At 38.8% G+C, this 17,456-nt stretch overlaps 2 protein-coding genes across 3 annotated transcripts; one reads left to right on the forward strand and one right to left on the reverse strand.

Annotated features, from left to right (window-relative positions):
- Positions 1-1,538: 1,538 nt before the first annotated feature.
- Positions 1,539-11,612, reverse strand: LOC309704196 (inward rectifier potassium channel 2-like). 2 transcript variants are annotated; one of them, XR_014276166.1, is made up of 3 exons: positions 11,488-11,612; positions 6,804-8,866; positions 4,750-4,973 (listed from the first exon to the last, which is right to left on the reverse strand). XR_014276166.1 is itself a non-coding variant. In XM_082529238.1 (2 exons), exon 2 carries the CDS (start codon positions 4,723-4,725, stop codon positions 3,409-3,411), a length of 1,317 nt encoding a protein of 438 aa, XP_082385364.1. In that variant the 5' UTR covers positions 4,726-4,973; positions 6,804-7,650; the 3' UTR covers positions 1,539-3,408. The 2 variants fall into 2 exon arrangements, 1 of the variants encoding a protein (XP_082385364.1); XM_082529238.1 differs by lacking the exon at positions 11,488-11,612 and having other exon boundaries at positions 1,539-4,973; positions 6,804-7,650.
- Positions 11,613-14,260: 2,648 nt separating this feature from the next.
- LOC309704493 (ligand-gated cation channel ZACN-like) lies at positions 14,261-17,345 on the forward strand. Its single transcript, XM_082529662.1, has 9 exons — positions 14,261-14,372; positions 14,494-14,636; positions 14,752-14,796; positions 14,890-14,996; positions 15,085-15,254; positions 15,664-15,779; positions 16,342-16,552; positions 16,654-16,812; positions 16,965-17,345. The coding sequence occupies exons 1-9, from the start codon at positions 14,309-14,311 to the stop codon at positions 17,219-17,221; spliced, it is 1,272 nt and encodes a 423-aa protein (XP_082385788.1). The 5' UTR covers positions 14,261-14,308; the 3' UTR covers positions 17,222-17,345.
- Positions 17,346-17,456: the final 111 nt, after the last annotated feature.

Below are 17,456 nucleotides of genomic sequence, written 5' to 3' on the forward strand. Positions count from 1 at the left end.
ATAAACTTTAAGCAAGCGATGGCCATTGAGATAATCCAGGGACATTTCTGCCTTTACAGACTTGACAGGAGGTCATATCTTAATGTGTTATTTATGTTCAGGTCTGAAACATGGAGTATGTCAGAGGGTTTTTTTTGTTCAAATTGCTGCAACTGCTACCATATTTAACATGAACCCATAAGCTATACTGTATGTTCTTTCGCGTGTTGGTTGACTCTGCTGGTTAATTGTTTATGTTTACATTCACCCTTCTAATCTGAAGGTCAGATTGATCAGTCTATTGCTAATAAGCCAGCTCAAGGGAATTCGCCAGAGAGACGTCATCAGAAGCATTGACAGGAGCTCTCAGGCCGGCGCTGGCTGTCGATTTCTTGCAAATAGGGCACGCAGCATGGACTAAACAGTCACCATCCACCATCCGCATCCAGTGAAATTTCTTTGTGATCATAGCAAAAGTTTAGAGATGATACTGGTGAAATTAAGAAGATATTTTTAGAAGGAAGCTACAAATATGGACTCGGCTTTATAGGATTTTACAGCTAATAAGAATTAAAATTAATTTTTTGCCTTTCTTTGACAACAAGATTGATTTTTACAGAAAATTGTAATTGTTGAACTAAAATTAATTTGCTATGAAGGAAAAAGGGATAACCCTCAATTTTATTCCAAACTCCAGCTTTGTGGCATTTTGATTGGCTAATGTGGAAAAAGCCCAGAGGCTTGGGACACTTCCTATGCAGAAACAAATCAAATCGGCCCACTGCCTCCCAGCGGATGTGCGAGATCAATCTGTTGCATTCAGCATGGATGAGACTAGGATCAGTCTGTGCTGTGGATGGAAAATAGCTAAATTTGCAGATAGCCGTGTCAACCTGCAAAACAGAAGTTCAGCTATTACTCAGCTACATTGATCAGATCTGTGGCTTAATAGTATTTTGTGCATATAAATGCGGAATTAGAGGCATTGCATGGTGCATATCCTCTGCATATTGCATCTAGAATATTGGTTTGTTACGCAATTTGTTTTACTGAGCAGCACATATATCATTTCAACTGAAGCATCTAAGAGAATATGAGAGCATCTCCATTCAAAATAAAGTCTTAGCAAAGGATTTGAGTAGCAGAGCTACGCATTCTGATATTATACTGTTACATATCAACACTTTCCCTTGAGACATTGTACACCGCAGAATTTATTTCCCACAGTTTACGGAAAAAGGCAGAGAAAAGTGAAGTCGAAATTCTTTCCATTGTGTCATTAAAAATTATATCCAGTTAAGCCACCTGCCACTGTGGGCTTTCACAGAAGTGGAGTGGATCAGTTTGTTGAAATACAGAAATTGATGGCGTTAGCTTTGACAGCTGGAAATTTGGGTCACAGCACCACACAGCTCTTTATAAAGTTTTGCTGGGAAAAGCGACAGAGCAGGATGGATAGTTAGTCAGATCACAAGATCATGCAGACACAATATCTCCATGATGCGGAGTTTACAATTAATGCATCAACTTCACAATGATTTCATTTTATTAATTTTTTTATTGAAAAAAGGACAAACTGTTTTCAACAACTGCAATATCAGAATACAGTATTTGCATTATAATTTACAAAAGATTAAAAAAAAAATCTGTTCAGTCTGTGGTTTGTGCAGGAAGGTGGGAAGACCCTGGTAGAAAAATAAAAATCTAAGACAGGAGAAGTGCCCATGTGAGATTTCCTTACCAAAAAAGCATTACAGTGTTCTGGCATCCACTGACATTATCCACGCTCGAATGTGTCATAATAACTCCTAGAGTAATAGGTAAAGCTTAATGTTACGTAAGACTGAAGTCAAGCCCTCTCCATCCGGCCAGGATTTCTGATTGTAAGTGAATTATTAGTCCTGATCTTTCATAAGACAAAGCAGGGGTCCATTCAGAAATGACAAATAACTTCACAAGACCCACAGTAAGGAAGCTAAAAGGTTAAAAAATTCCAAATTCTGCAAATCTCCCAAGTTGCCAAGAACACTGATGTTAAAATAACATGTTAAAAAGCTATTCAAATAATTCAGTGTTTCAAAAGCCAAGCTCTGTTAGATGAGGATCAGTTCAAGTTTCCAATTAACTAACAGATGTGTTACAGTTGCCTCTTATTAATATGTGCACATCTGGCTTTTAGGGAAATAACCTAGTTTCTGCTCTTACTGGGAGGAAAAATCTCAAATGAGGAAGAAAGTGCACTAAAGCTTTGGAAAACACACCGACAAGAGTCATGCTTGTCTATAGCTAGAAATAAAACTATAGGCTGCATCGGCAAACTTCAAAACGCTTTAAAACACAAATAATACATTTTGGCTTCTAGATTTCTGTCTGACATACAATATGTAACTTAGCAGCAGCTGTCATCAACATTCATAGCCTTGGCTAAAGGTTGAGCTTCCTGTCACTTTCCACCACTGAACAGTATTGCACATTACAACACAGAGACCTGTAAGAAGTGGCAGTATATTGCACAATGAATCACATCTTAATGCTACTCCTTCTGCTTTACATCTAATGCATTGTGTGCGTAGTCGAAGCCAAACCACCTGAGTGCCTCTACTGGGACTAAAACTTCTGTTAAGGCACACATTGCAAGAGATGCTCTATAGACAAGATGATAGGTTGAGGACAGCAGTGTACTTATGCCCGTAATCTGTGCAAGACATAATTTTAATCCTCAATCGAGCTTTCAGACCAACACATTGAAGAATACTGCAAATAAACTTCGCTAAGAGACCAGCTCATTAACAAATGATACCTTGTTTATTTAATGGTGGTTGAACTTGTAAAAATGTTATAGCCTGTTAAACAAAAATGTTGTCATTAAATGTATGATTAGAAATTTATAGGTTTGGGTTGTTGCTGCAAAGAATGATGAAAACATGTGATTCAAATAATTCCTTGTTTTTTATATATGTATAAAATTACATATATATAAAATTAGTCTAGCTAATCACACCTTGTGACATTTATTCCACAAGGATGAGGTATTACACCATAGATGAACCCCATGCAAAAAGTGCAAACTACGAATATGCAATTGATTAAATAGGCAAATTTAGTCATTAAATGAACTGACTATTCTAGTAAAATGTTTTACGGTGGATAATATTCTGCATTGTGCACGAAAACAAACTGCACAGTGTGTATTAGCGAAGGCATCGTTCCCATTTTATTCCTCTGACACCATGCAACCAGTTAATCTCTCACCACTTTCACCATACACAACACATTTGTCTGTACGTGTTGTTTCATGTGAGAGCTTCTGCATACTGAGAAGTTCATACTCAAATTGCAGGGTTTATTTGCCCTGTATTTTCAAACACAGCAATAGAGACCCAAGTCATACGAAGCTTCACGTACCCTGTGACAGTTTTTAACCTGGGTTCATATTTCTGATTCTACCGTCAAAGGCCTTGACTCTAAAGGCAAAGAGTCAAGGTTGCATTCAGAGTCTAACACCTCATCTGTGTTTCTGTCCTCAAGTGCGCAAACCTCAACACCCCTCATTACCATGTTTTCCTCCACCTCAAACTCCTCCTCCATTTCAACTTTTTCAAGAGCCACTTCATTCTCATAACAAAAGGAGTTCCTCGAGCTAGAGGCAGTGGACTTCTTCTCAGCCAGTTCCCTGGCACTACAGCTGGGTGTGCTGGGCACCTCATAGGTGTTGTCAAAGCGAGAATAGTCCACTTTATAGTAGTTCTTTTCTTCAAAGAGCACTGGCTCAAAGCGGTGGCCCCAGAGGATCTCACTGGCAATATAGGAGCTCCGACACTGAGTAGTCATGGCTGTGGCCTCGACCATGCCCTCGAGGATCACCACTATCTCAAACTCTGATGTTTCCAACTCCTGCTTGCTCAGCTCATAAAATGGGCTGTCCTCATCAATTTCATGAACAATGGTAATTGGAGAAACCAAGAAAATTCGGTCAATGCCACTGTCAAAGCCTACGTCAATGTCTACCTGATCCAGAGGGATGAACTCTCCCTCGGCAGTGGTACGGGACTTGAGGAGTTGGGCCCTTACGTGGGCCTCCACCAGGTGACTCTTCCTCAGGTTTCCCACCCGCCACATCAGGCAAAGCTTGCCGTCCCTCATGGCCACTGTAGCATAGTGACTGAACACCAACGTCTCATTCCTCTTTTTGGGCTTTGCCATCTTGGCCATGACGGCACCGATGATAAAAGCATCAATGATGCAACCTACGATGCTTTGGAAGACGACCATAAAAACAGCAATGGGGCATTCCTCCGTCACATAGCGATAACCGTAGCCAATTGTGGTTTGTGTCTCCACTGAGAACAAAAAAGCAGCAGTAAAACTGTCCACGTTGGAAACACACATCTGCGTCTCATTCTCCAAGTCCCCATAAGAGAGAGCCACCAACCAAAAGACAAAGCCAAAAAACAGCCATGACAGCAGGAAAGAAAGGCAGAATATGACCAGCATCCAGCGCCAGCGAATGTCCACGCAGGTGGTGAAGATATCTGCCAGGTAACGCTGGCCTTTCTCGCTCATATTGATAAACTGCACATTGCAGTGGCCATCCTTCCTGACGAAGCGGCTCTGGTGGTGGTGCTGCGTATGCCCCTTGTTGACGTTGCCATTGCCGTAGCCATTTGGCATGGCAATATTCGCTAGCTTCATGCCATCTTCCTCAGAGGACACAATGCTGTAACGGTGGCCTCTCACACTCCCCATAGTTTCCTCTTGGGAGGGCTGGGCCGATTCTGCTTTGGAAAACAGTCTAAGTTTTTGGTAGAAGCGTTGGAGAAACAGTTTTAAATGATCTTGAGGACAAACTTGTGCAGAAAATGTGGGAAACAGGATTCAGTCCTGTGAGGGACGGGGGAGACTAGGTCTGTGCTTCTCTGCCAGTGATGAGCACTGTTGGTGAGGGCTGGTCACTCTTCTTTGATGCCTGGCTTGGACCTCATTAGTAAAGTGGGCTGTGGAAATTATAGACAGAGAGACAACATAGATCAGCACAGCTAGGTGTGTGGTAGCTGTTAAATAAATAATGCAGTGCACATCTAAAGTTAATAGCACAATTCTAGTATACTCTCAGAAAATGCATAAACTGAGCAGTCAGAAAGCACAGTCAACAGATTAGGTAAATTAGCAGTAATAGAAGGAAAGCATTAGACACCTGGCAAAGTAGGAAATTATGTTTACACTGCTTAATATAAGTATTAATTAGGGCGGGCCCTTCCTTGGGGAACGGAGTCAAATTATAGATCAAGTTCATGTTAATCTAGTAAATCTCTTAAAGAAAAATACATTACAAGCTGCAGCTCTGGACAGACATAACAGAATCATATGTTGCATGCATGTAAAAACCTATTGCACATTCACAAGCTATTACATGTCATTACTGAGCGAATACAGAGTTGCCCTGAACCACAATTAATGAAGCAGTAGCCTTGCTTTATATGTAATAGAACAACAAGGACAGCTAAATTAGAAAAGCTATTGACTTGATGTGTGTGGCATGAGAGGTCCATTAAAATACAACACCACAGGCTACAAAAGGTTATGGACAGCCAGACACGCTCTGGTGGTGCCAAAATAAATCACTGCTCCACTTTTAAAACTCATTATCTCATCAGAGATTCACATCTGAAGTGCATAAATGAAGTCCAGAGCCCTTTTCAGTGAATATTCTGATTGTTCTTAACTCTGAAATTGTAGCTCGTTAAAAAAAACAACAACAACAAAGCTCTTCGATAGTCATTCAAGTCATTTAAATTGTTTTGGATATTGTCAAAGGTCACATGGGATAAGATTTGCTGGACGTGGTTTCCCTGCATCATCTCTGTTTTCTCAACTTATTATGATGTCATTGTGGGGTCAACTTGAAACAGCAACAGGCCACTCATAATATGAGGCACCATTTACACAGAGCAAAGCATGCCAAAACATTATGTTTAATAGGTTTCAAGGTTTCAATGTATTTTACTTGGTATTTTCAGGAAATTTAAACCATGCTTGTTCCAAGTTTTAAATGTTTTATCTTATTTTGTTTTCTCCCATACACTTGCAAGGAGTCTTATACAAGCAATTATACTGGTGTATTGTGGGACACAAACTCAAACACTTGGATGGAGTCTCCAGCTTTGCAAGTCCTGATAAACCTGCACTGAGTGCATTGCAAGCTTCCTTCCTTATTGCACAGTTAGCTTTTATCTGCTCAGTATCACATCACTTATTACAGCAGGTTGTTTCATGGTGACAGAAAAGGCTTCCAAAGGCTGCACAACCTGGGATTGTTTGTTTTGCATGTGTTCTCATTTAGAGCTAACAGCTGAGGCAGATGGAAACTGGTTACATAAAGGTGGTCTATTTTTCATCACACAAATCGATATATATATATATATATATATATACACATACATACATACATATATGTATGTGTATATATACATATATATAGATATAGATATACATATGTATGTATGCTGTATGTTATTTCCTTTTTTATTAGACAGTTAACAACATGTTTATCACGCGCCAACTACAGAGTTAAGAGTTTAGTTCAAATCAAAGACAATCCTTGCAGAACATCCAGTTCACATCCTGCAGTCTCTGAAACCACACTGCAACAACAATAATATTGTTGCAGAAAGTGGTATTACTTTCTGATCAAAACTTTTTATTCCTTAAAAACCGTGAAAAGTCATTTTTCACGTTTTTAACATCAACACGCACATTCAACTACTCCCAATGTCCCCACATCCATAACTACACAGAACATTCCCACAACACATGTTTTTACCTACCTGTTAGTCCTTGGCTGCAAATAGGATCGTTTCTTGTCGCAGTAAGTTCCATATGTGCGCCAGATATGCGCACTTTGCCCTTTTTTAAATCTCGACGTTCTGTTAGTATTTTTTTCTGGCTTCTCGTGTGGAGCTGTAAATTCTGCCATAACCCTCTCCAGCAATACTAGAGAAGATATTTGTGGTTGAAAAGACAGACTATAAAAAAACACGTGCGCATATCCCCGCCCCTGTGGCAGTGACAACCAATGGAAAGCTGCAGCGCCTGTTTAAGGTTTCTAGTCCAAAAAGAGGTTATATCGTTCTTATTTATTTATAGTTTATTTATTAATGTACTTTTTGGCAGACTGGGACACTCAGTGTACATCACTTTTAAAACTTCACGGTGAAACTGGAACCAAGCAAAAAAACATGCATGACGCTGGTCACAGGAATACAATGTAGGTAAGGTGGTAAGGTAAGGTGTTTGTTAATCGGTGTTTAAGTCTAAAGTAAATAAAGTGACTGTGCGAGAACGATATGACTGTATCTCTGACCTGCACAAAAATCTCTAGGACTGCAGGAATATTGAGTGGGTGAACACAAGGGGGAGGTAAAGAGCTACAAAGGTAATTACATACACAGGACTCAAAGTAGTTTTTATGACTGGTACTATTTTTTATCATGCAATTAGAAATAAAACCCATTTTAAAATGACCAAAGAGAAGATTTTTCCAGTTTATTTCACTTACACTTTCATTTTACATGGCAGAAGCAAACATGAATTTCTGAATGCTGTATTATATGATTTTACATTGGCTATAAACATATTTACAAAAGCTCACCTTATCACATAATCTTTATGGGAACAGTGAAAGTTGCATTTTAATTTCATTTTGATTTCTTTTGTCATTTCATCTACAAAAATGTTTGCAGGATCATCTCCTCATTGATGTTAAGATTCACCTGAGCAATGTGTCTGTTTCTCTTCCCTATTGGTATAAGTGTGGTGCCATCTGCAGGACGTCCCCTCCTGTTGTATTCCTCTGCACTGAGGAAAGGCACCGGCACCCATGTGGTCACATGAAAAAGACTGAAGTCCACCTTGTAGTGTTTCTTGCCCATTTTCAGCACGTCCTGGAAACGCTGGCCCCAGCGGATGTCTGCTGATGTGTAGGAAGCACGTGTTTGGTGGAGTATTCCTGTGGAGTCCCCTGTGTAGGTGAAAGAAACTACCAGCTCAAAGCGATTGTCCCGCAGGTTATCAGGACCCATGTTGTACAGGGGACTGCCAGGCTCTAGCTTGTGAATAATAGTGGTAGGTGTGGCGAGGACAATCTCCCGTTCCTCTATATCTAAGTCCTGGTAAGTGATTACAAGTGACCCCACTGGCTGTTTTACATAGCGGATTAACTGGACCCTGACGACCCCCTCCAGGATGTGATTACCTCTGAAGTCCCCGAGGCGCCATGACAGACACAGAACCCTGTCTCGTAAGTTGACCACCGCGCATCTGCTGAAACCCACCGTCTGGGCTCTCTTACGAGCAGATGCCATCTTAGCTACAACAACGCCAATGACAACTGTGTCAAGAAGACAGCTAAACACAGTTTGAATCGTCACCACAATGATAGCTACAATAGAGTTTTCGGTTACATGCCTGTAGCCGTAACCAATAGTCGCCCCGGTCTCCATTGAGAACAAAAATGCCCCAGTGAAGTCGCGCACATTTGAAACACAGAGATCGTCATCTGCATTATCACTGTCTCCATTTACATGGGCAATTAACCAATAACACAGACCAAAAAGAAGCCAAGAAACAATATTATTAAGGGAGAAAATAAGGAACATCATTCTCCAGCGGATCTCTACAAGACTGGTGAAGATGTCGATCCAATATGTGGTCCAGTCTCCAGGGGCCTGTTGAAACATCACAGGGAATTTGCCATCTTTTTGCATGTAGCGGAGACTCTTTTCCTTCTTTGCATTTTGCCTGCCCAGCGTGTGGACTGTGGTGCAGCAGGTATCAATGACCTGCTCACTTCTTTCTGTGCTCATCTTGATTAAATCTAAAGTTCAGTCTCCTGCAGAAAGACAGAGATGACATGAAAATGCAGACTAAAATATCAAGTTTTTAGTTTACCTTGAATAACGTGTCATGTATTCATTCACTCATTACATGTGACTAAAATGTAGATGCAGACTCAAAACCTTCATGTTTTAGCAGCCACGGTCACTCTGTGCCTTTGGCTATTAGCAGAAAATGAGCAGGTGTGAAAAAATAGACCTCGTGATCACCTGCTTCTTGTTGGCTGATGATTAACTAAAAAGTTCCATTACAAAGCTTTCAATAAGCACTTATATGGCCACATTATAAAAAAGTGCAATTGTGAATAGGAATTTTTCTTTTCAGTTCTGTTAAATTACCAGCACTGAAAATAAGCCAGTTAATAAATCTACAGTTAGGCATAAAAAAATAGCGCTGTGGTCGCCCCTGGTCAGACTCATTAGTACAGATATGTGAAAAAAATTAATAAATCAGTCATCGTTCAGGGAATGATCAAACCACAAGCCGAGCATTGTAACTTGCACGCACACATTAATGTTTAAGTTTAGCCATCAATTGCATAGAAAGAGTTATATAAGACATTAAGAGAGGTCAGATATAATCCAGGTCCAAAACCATTTTTATCATATTGATACCAAATTGTTATTAGGGCAATTACACAGACTTATGTAAGCACGGCATGTTCCTCTGTTATATTGTAAGTATGCCATTTTCTTCCTCTTATGTTGTTTTTGTCTTGGACAAAACACCAGCTTTGTTTTACGGTAAAAAGAACAAACATGTATGTTTCTACCAGTGGAAAAAAAAGCCCAAAAAACAGTTACCAGGCAGATCTATGTCAATTTCATGGCATTTCAACAAGCTTCCATAAACACTAGTTTTCTGATCCTATTGTACTTAACCGTTATTTAAGTAAGAAGAATATTGCATTAACTTAGTTGGATCAATTTTTTTTTTCAATTTCAATTTTCAACTGTTAATGATCAGAATTGTTAGATGTTACGCAGTGTGTATTTTTTTTATCCTGTCAAGCTTAATATTCTGTTTGAGTGCCTGACATAATTCTTTCATAATGATACGTCCTTTACTGTATTGTTTGTGCATTTTTCTTTACTTTAACACATTTTGCTTGCACTGTTACAGACTTTGTTGCTTTATATAGATTAGGCCCCGACCATCCAACAAGATTAACTCAAGCTATGGGAAAACCTATTTTCCTCAGTGAAAAACCTCTTTTTAATCACTTCGGCTAATCTCTTTAGTTTTGAATTTTAGCCAAGTTTGCTGTCTTCCAGATGTGACAATGGCCAGCAGGGAGCAGTGACCAGTGTTTTGATAACAGAGTGCAAATGACTTCTGAGAAATTAAAGTCATAAAAAGTTAAGGCCAGCTACTGTAACTTTTCACTCGAATCCTAAGAACTTAAGTCTCGGTTTGTCTCGGTTAATTAAGCAAAAATCTTGACCTTAGTGCGGTGTAGTTATTAATCTGTGTTTGTTATCGAAAGGGTAAATAATTACTCACCAACAACCTCTAACAGTTTTCACCTCCAAATGTTACCTCAGATGTCAAACTTTAATCACACCTAGTAACACATAAAATAAGGCAAAGCCAAGACGGTTTTATCACTTTTTGTCTGCAGCACACACGCCTACTTTGGGTGTTATTGATATCATAAATGACACCTGACAATCAAAGGCACCGCTTTAAGCTTGTTACCAGTTTTGTTCTTCAGGATCTTAGTCACAGATCAATAAGCTATGTCCTTCCAGTGAGTGTTTTTATTACTTATTTGAATGAGCTGCGTGCTGTTGTTTATCTGCTCTCGAGATAAATGGCTACTCAATAGGTCTAATCTTACATCTCCTGTGGTTTAATTATGAAACCAAATAATGTTAATGTTTGTACAGTTGTGTCAATCAACATCATCTTCAAATCAGTGTTCATGACAGTTTAATAAATGTCAGCCCAAAAGATGAACTGTCTTATTTCTACTTTTTACTAAGTCTTCCATGGAAAACTATGTCAAGGTGATGTCTGCATTTTGGTATATGTTAAATTAATGCACAGAAAAAAACAGGAAAACAAGTGCAAAGGTATTTGGATTACAAGTAGGGGAATGCTAGACTCATATTTGCTGCAACAATCAGTCTGTTCCCTGAATGTCAAATGACAAGGACAGTCAGGTCTAAGAAAACTGAGACCACTCCCACCCTCGAGGAATTCTACAAGACAGTTGAAATGACACAGATCCAGTATGCTGTTAACTCATTGCAGTTTACAATGTATATATCACTATCGCTTGTTTTTAAATGTCTTTCCAAATTAGTTCCTTGTTTTTAGAGTAATAATAATAATAAAAGATTATTTAGGATCCACTTATTATAACTGAATGTCTCTTTTGTTTTCTGTGAGTTTTGTGAGCTTTACTTTTATAAACGTAGCCTCTTGTCTTTTAAATATTATCAATTATTAAGTAAAAGAAACTATGCACTTTTTTTCTATTAGCGTTTTTTTTGTAGCTCACAAAGTTAATTCTTTTATTAGAAAATATGATCATTCGATTAAAAACGCTGTCTTACACATTAGGTACCCCTTTAATAAACCCATTGCAAAGCACAAACATGTTCAACTTACTTGCAGAGTAGATCAGAGTACGTCAGGTGTCACAAGTCCATCAATTCCACCAAGCATAAGACGATGTGTTGCTCAAGTTGTGGTAACCTTCACATTTAGTTGGCTGCAAAGTGTGACATTGTAGGGGGCCGGCCTGGTCCTGAGGCAAAGTCCCATTTTTTTGCGATATCACTGCTAGCATGTCTCCTTGAACCCTTATTGGATACAAGAATTTATGACCTATGGAATATTTTAGAAGTTCCTTACGACAAAGCCTTAAAGCCTTTTCATGTTAAAATTCTGTGCTTTATTAGAAAAGAAGTTAACCTTTGCTCAGTCATGTAAAGGCTTTGTCATTGGCACACAGATTTTCTTTGTCTCAATTGTCCCCAATTTAGCTCTGATAAGACAAGGAAGATCACAGGTGAACCGAAAGTACACACTACGTTTCAAACCACTTTTACTGCAGTCATAAGAGCAAATTTAGCTGCAACAAGGTCAGCAACAGCAAAACAAACTTCTTGTGCTTTCAAAAATAGAACATGATCGTCCCTCCATTTCAAAACCTGCCTGATTCACGAAGCTGGTTTTCTAAAGTAATGTGTGAAGACAGAGATAAGAGACATTCCTCTGAGAGATAACCTGGAAGGGAAGTTCATCAGTGTGTCACTTGCAAGCAGCAGCTTTATATTGAATAAGTGAAAACAGACAGGAAATAGTATATCTATTTAACTACATGACTGATAACACAAAAATATGAAGGTTACACAAGGGTGTATTGATTGGTTTATTGATTTATTTACAGTTTCTCCCTCCACACTGTGCAGGGCCATACATGTCTTTATAGGCCTGTATGGCCCTGCACAGTGTGGAGGGAGAAACTGTAAATAAATAAGAGGTAAAAGTAAAAATGTAAACTAGTTAAAAGAAGATTTTGATCAGATAACCAATAAAATAAGCTCATACTGACTGTCAATTCAATTCATGTTTTTTAATACAGTGCCAAAATCACAACAACAGTCTCCTCAAGGTGCTCTATATTGTAAGGTAGACCCTACAATAATACATACTGAGAAAAACACGACAATCATATGACCCCCTATGGTGACAGTGGGAAGGAAAAACTCACTTTTAACAGGAAGAAACCTCCAGCAGAACCAGGCTCGGGGAGGGGCGGGGCCATCTGCCACGACCAGGTGGGGTGAGAGAAGGAAGACTGGACAAAAGACATACTGTGGAAGACAGCCAGAGATTAATAACAAGTAGGATTCAATATATTCAATATTGAATACATAATTCAATGTCTGCAAGGCTACACATTATGACATACCTGAATTAAGATTAGAATTAAAGGGCCATGCAAGTGATGGGCCAAGATTAATTCACTTTATTTTCAAGACTATTAGAAAGCATGTAGACCAGGGGTCCCCAATCCCAGTCCACGAGGGCCGGTGTCCCTGCAGGTTTTAGATCTCATCCTGGGTCAACACACCTGAATCAAATGATTAGGTCATTACCAGGCCTTTGGAGAACTTCAAGACATGTTGAGGAACTAATTTATCCATTTAAATCAGCTGTGATGGATCAAGGACGCATCTAAAACCTGCAGGGACAACGGGACTCATGGACTGGGATTGGGGACCACTGATGTAGACTATGTGTCTGTGACTGAAAGGTATGTGACTGCTATGGATTAGGAGTGATGCTGTAGTGATCCACCACGAAAAAGTGGTAAGGAAACAATCAGATTAAAGACAATCTACAGAGTTTTTAAGAGAAAGCTTTGATTAAAAAAGAAGATGGTGTTTTGAGCTGGAAAAAGAGGCAAGAAGGGTTTAATTTAAGAGATGTTGTTAAATCATGTGTCAAGCATGCAAGGAGTTAAATGTACAGTAGCACATGCTTTCCAGCACATAAAATATTACTGAGGCCAAATTTGTTTTTTTGTTTGTTTTTTTTTTTAGAAATTTTAGTTTACTGGAACTATTATAACTATTTTCTTTATATTACAACTATGTAATCCAAATGCATATTAATTCAAATTTTCATTAACATAATATGACATAATTGCTGTACAATTCGAAATTTAAGGATGGCCTTAATTAAAATCAACACGCAGAGGCACAGCAGTTTGAAAGACAGAGAGATCTGTTTATTTTCGCATTGTTAATAATCCATAATTATACTGCCTATAGGGTACAGCAACAATATGTCTTTACATATGAAAAAATATGTATTGTACCAGCTCAATGCAGAATTTCGACTGAGCATTATGTAACTTAATAAGCTTCTGAGTGACTTCATCATGCAGCTGTCGAAACTAGATGTTTGATCAATGGTCACGCCTTTTTTCAACTTAACTTAAACCACAGATGTCTCAGATCTTTGTTCTGAATCTATGGCTGGCAGACCAGCCTCATTCAGCATTACTGTCTGTATTACTGGTTGCTTCAGTTCACTCTTATGTATGACATACACAGCCCATTGTTAGGCAGATTAGCATAGCTCTAATAACAAAAAGCAGCTGGAGCTACCTGTATCTGTCAGTAGGTAAAAATACACTGGAAATAAATGTGCTCTCTGTTTACACAGGATCACTCACGAACACACTGAACCCTCTGTAAATAACCATGTTATTGTGTTCCTAAAGGCTATTGTGCGTCAGTGTCTTGAAGCGTGCACACTCTAAGAGGTTACACGACATAGCTGGGTTATAAAAGTGACATGTTGGGCTGAACCTAAACAAGGACGATAGGACAGTTATGGTAAAAAGTTGCACACAACTGGTCGGTCAATTTGTAGTTTTTAGTTGGATATAAAGTCCGGTTTAGAGACTACAGAAATGCTGAAATTTCTTTCCCACAATTTAGTGAGGACTATGTTCTTACTGAGTGTAATAACTGTAGGTAAGTGCACCTTACTTTTGTCAAAGCTTATCCTACAAAATATATTGTAAGAGGGAGCAGAACAGTGAAAAAGTGTTGTAAAAAGTATTCAAACTTATGTTCAAACTTTCTCCAATTTTAGAACATGTGCATTCATCCAACTGCACAAGTCGCCGATGTCTGAGTAACGTGTTGATAGATAAAAATCTGTTGTCGCAGCCACAGAACGATAGCTGCACTCACGAAGTCCGAGTGCCAAAATTAGAGTACCAGACTCTGGAAGTTGTAAGTATTAACTTTTTGTAGTGGAGCTAATATATATATTTTCATTTCTCCATTTACACCTCTTTGGTGACTTTTCTGTATGACAGTTCTTTGTTACCTAATTTGTTTTCAACAGAACACAAAGCAACTCCATCTACTAATTCTTCTACGAGCCTCGATCGTAAGCTTCAAAATACTTTTTAAAAAAGTAAAAAAAACAAACAAACCCCAAAACATTATTTTGAAAAAAATAAATTTTGATTTGAAAACACAGGAATGGGAAGATCCTGAGTTGGCGTGGGACACATCGGTGTACAAGTTTGATGAAGTAATTCTGCCAGTAGACAAAATCTGGACTCCAGAGCTCCTTGTAACAAACGCGTAAGTAGTTTCATCCAAGAGCCATCACTAAGCCAGTTCAAACAATGGCTAAAATTCTTCTGAGACATCACTTATCTCTTCTGTGTAGAATGACATCAACTCTGAAGCATGGCTCTGCTAATGTGCTGGTGTACAGTAACGGCACAGTGAAGGACGATCTGATCATAAATGCAGAAGTGGACTGTGAAGTTAACCTGTTCAACTATCCCTTCGCTTATGATGTGTGTCCTGTTGCAGTACAAGCCTGGGACACTGACAGTAAGCTCAGCAATTCACTAATATACTACATATGTGATCATTTCTGAGATGTGTTTTATAATGTCTCGTTTTCGCGTACTTTTTTGGCCATTTGTATAAGTTGAAATGTAAAATTTATGCATTACCATTTGAATGGAATTGTAATAATTTTAACAGTACGATAATCTCATAACAACACCGCTGATCACCGTTTATGATCAACGATCATAAAAGTGTAACATGGAAAAAAGCAGGGTAACTGCAGTTCTTCAATATAACTTAATTCATTGCAGGTCTTTGCTACCAGTTTTACTGCTTTTAATTTGTGTCTTACAATATTGCTAAGAAGTCACTCGATTACTGAAAAGAAATTATCTTTATGACTCTATTTTAAAATAAGCAATCTCAAAGCAGACTTAATTTTATTCAGAATGTGGTACAACACTGGTGTTTGGTGAAGTGAGACTAAGTGATAATAGTCACGGAGACTGGCAAACGATGTCTGCAATACTTCAGAAAAAACGAGATGACCGCAATTACATCCAGGTAAGTTCACCCAGGCCTGCCATTTGTAACTAAGGGTACTGCAGTGACTGTTTAAGAGTTAAATTCATTTTTATACACCCCCCCCCCCCCCCTTCCAGCAGTTAAAAACGAATTAGACTAAAAATAAATTAAATGATTATCATTGTGTTTTTTGAATTCCTGAAGTTTAGAAGACATAGCCAGTGTCAACAAGGTTTGTTTCGGGGCCTTTACTGCAGTGACAAATTGTGTCACTGTCCAAAAATGAAAGAATCTGGCTGTACATAGACCCACTTTCTTTCATGGGGGTGGGGGTGGGGGGGGGGGGGGGGGGATTTGCTGGTTCTCTTGTCACATATGATGGTGACCCAACATTTTTTCAACAGCTAGGACGAGCAAAGAAAGGACTTATCTTATTAACTGCTGCATCCTTAGATAACGTCCTTTTCATCTTTAAATTGAACACTGGCTAACATTTATATACATAGGTGTAAAAAAATGTCAAGTGTTACAAAGATTCTTTCAAAAATGAAAAGCCACTTACTTTATTTCCTTCTGCTATGTTTTCTGTTATACTCCTAAGGTGGAACTAAAACTCAAACCTACCAACCCGTTCTTAACATTGATGCTGCCCAGTTATTTGATCCTCTTTGTTGATATAGTCAGCTTTGCTCTGCCACTGCGAGGTGGAGGACGCAATGCTTTCAAGGTCACCCTGGTGCTCAGCTTCACCCTGTTTATCAATATCCTAAATAGCCAGCTCCCTGGAGACAGTGAATGCAGCCCAATAATCCGTGAGTCATGTTACAAGAGAAACATGTGCACAAACAAACCGTATACATGGCCTCACACTGGGTGTTAAATAAAAAACCTGACTAATTTGTTTGTGCTGCAGGACCCCACTTCTGTATTTGCCTGATCTTCTTGGTTGTGAGCATGCTGGTGTCCATGCTAACTACTAGGCTATCCCTAGAAGGCCAACTGGTTTTCTGCTGTTGGTCCAAAGGATCAGCCCCCAAAATTACAGAAAACAAGGAACAAAATGAGGATGAGGGTGAGGAAGACTTGACTGTAGAGCAAATCCTGCAAATATTGAAACTGTAAATTGTTACTATGTATGAGGTGTCTTGATGTTTATTGAGGCTTGATTTTTTTTTTTAGTAATAATGGCATAACCTATTCTAACTATGATTTCAATCCCTCCAGAAACTAAAGCTGACATTAGCACCATCCAGCCGAATGGCTCAGAGAACAGTCGAATACTCAGAAAAGTGGCCAAATACTTGGAAACTCATGAGACCAACGAAGCGGAAAAGGAGAGACAACACAAGTTTGCCGACATGTTGGACAAGACTTTTTTCTGGATCTATTTCATTGGTGGCCTTGGATACCTTGTTATGATGACTGTAATAATGTTAAATTATAAATGTGAAGTTAACCATTTTGATTTCTGGTATAACTGATGTGCATTAAGAGCTGCTCTTAAAACCAAACTACATTTATTTAAAGCTAAATCTTAGGGTACATGTCAGCTGCAATGACTGATAAAAACCTCTGCATGTGTGTATTAGATTAGTTAAACCACACTGTCACTATGATATGCTAATTACAGATGTCTACAGATGTGTGCAAATGTGTAGTTGTACTGTGTCTTTGGGTGTTTAGCAAAAAAGATGTTATTGCATACTTCTAAAAATA

Source organism: Aulonocara stuartgranti, assembly GCF_965226115.1.
Source record: "Aulonocara stuartgranti genome assembly, chromosome: 4".
NCBI lineage: Eukaryota > Metazoa > Chordata > Actinopteri > Cichliformes > Cichlidae > Aulonocara > Aulonocara stuartgranti.

Coding starts and splice junctions, on each gene's coding strand:
- LOC309704493 (XM_082529662.1), top strand. CDS start 14,309: ATGCTGAAATTTCTTTCCCACAATTTAGTGAGGACTATGTTCTTACTG. Junction 14,373..14,493: donor ACTGAGTGTAATAACTGTAG/GTAAGTGCACCT, acceptor CTCCAATTTTAG/AACATGTGCATTCATCCAAC. Junction 14,797..14,889: donor TTCTTCTACGAGCCTCGATC/GTAAGCTTCAAA, acceptor TTGAAAACACAG/GAATGGGAAGATCCTGAGTT.
- LOC309704196 (XM_082529238.1), bottom strand. CDS start 4,725: ATGGGGAGTGTGAGAGGCCACCGTTACAGCATTGTGTCCTCTGAGGAA.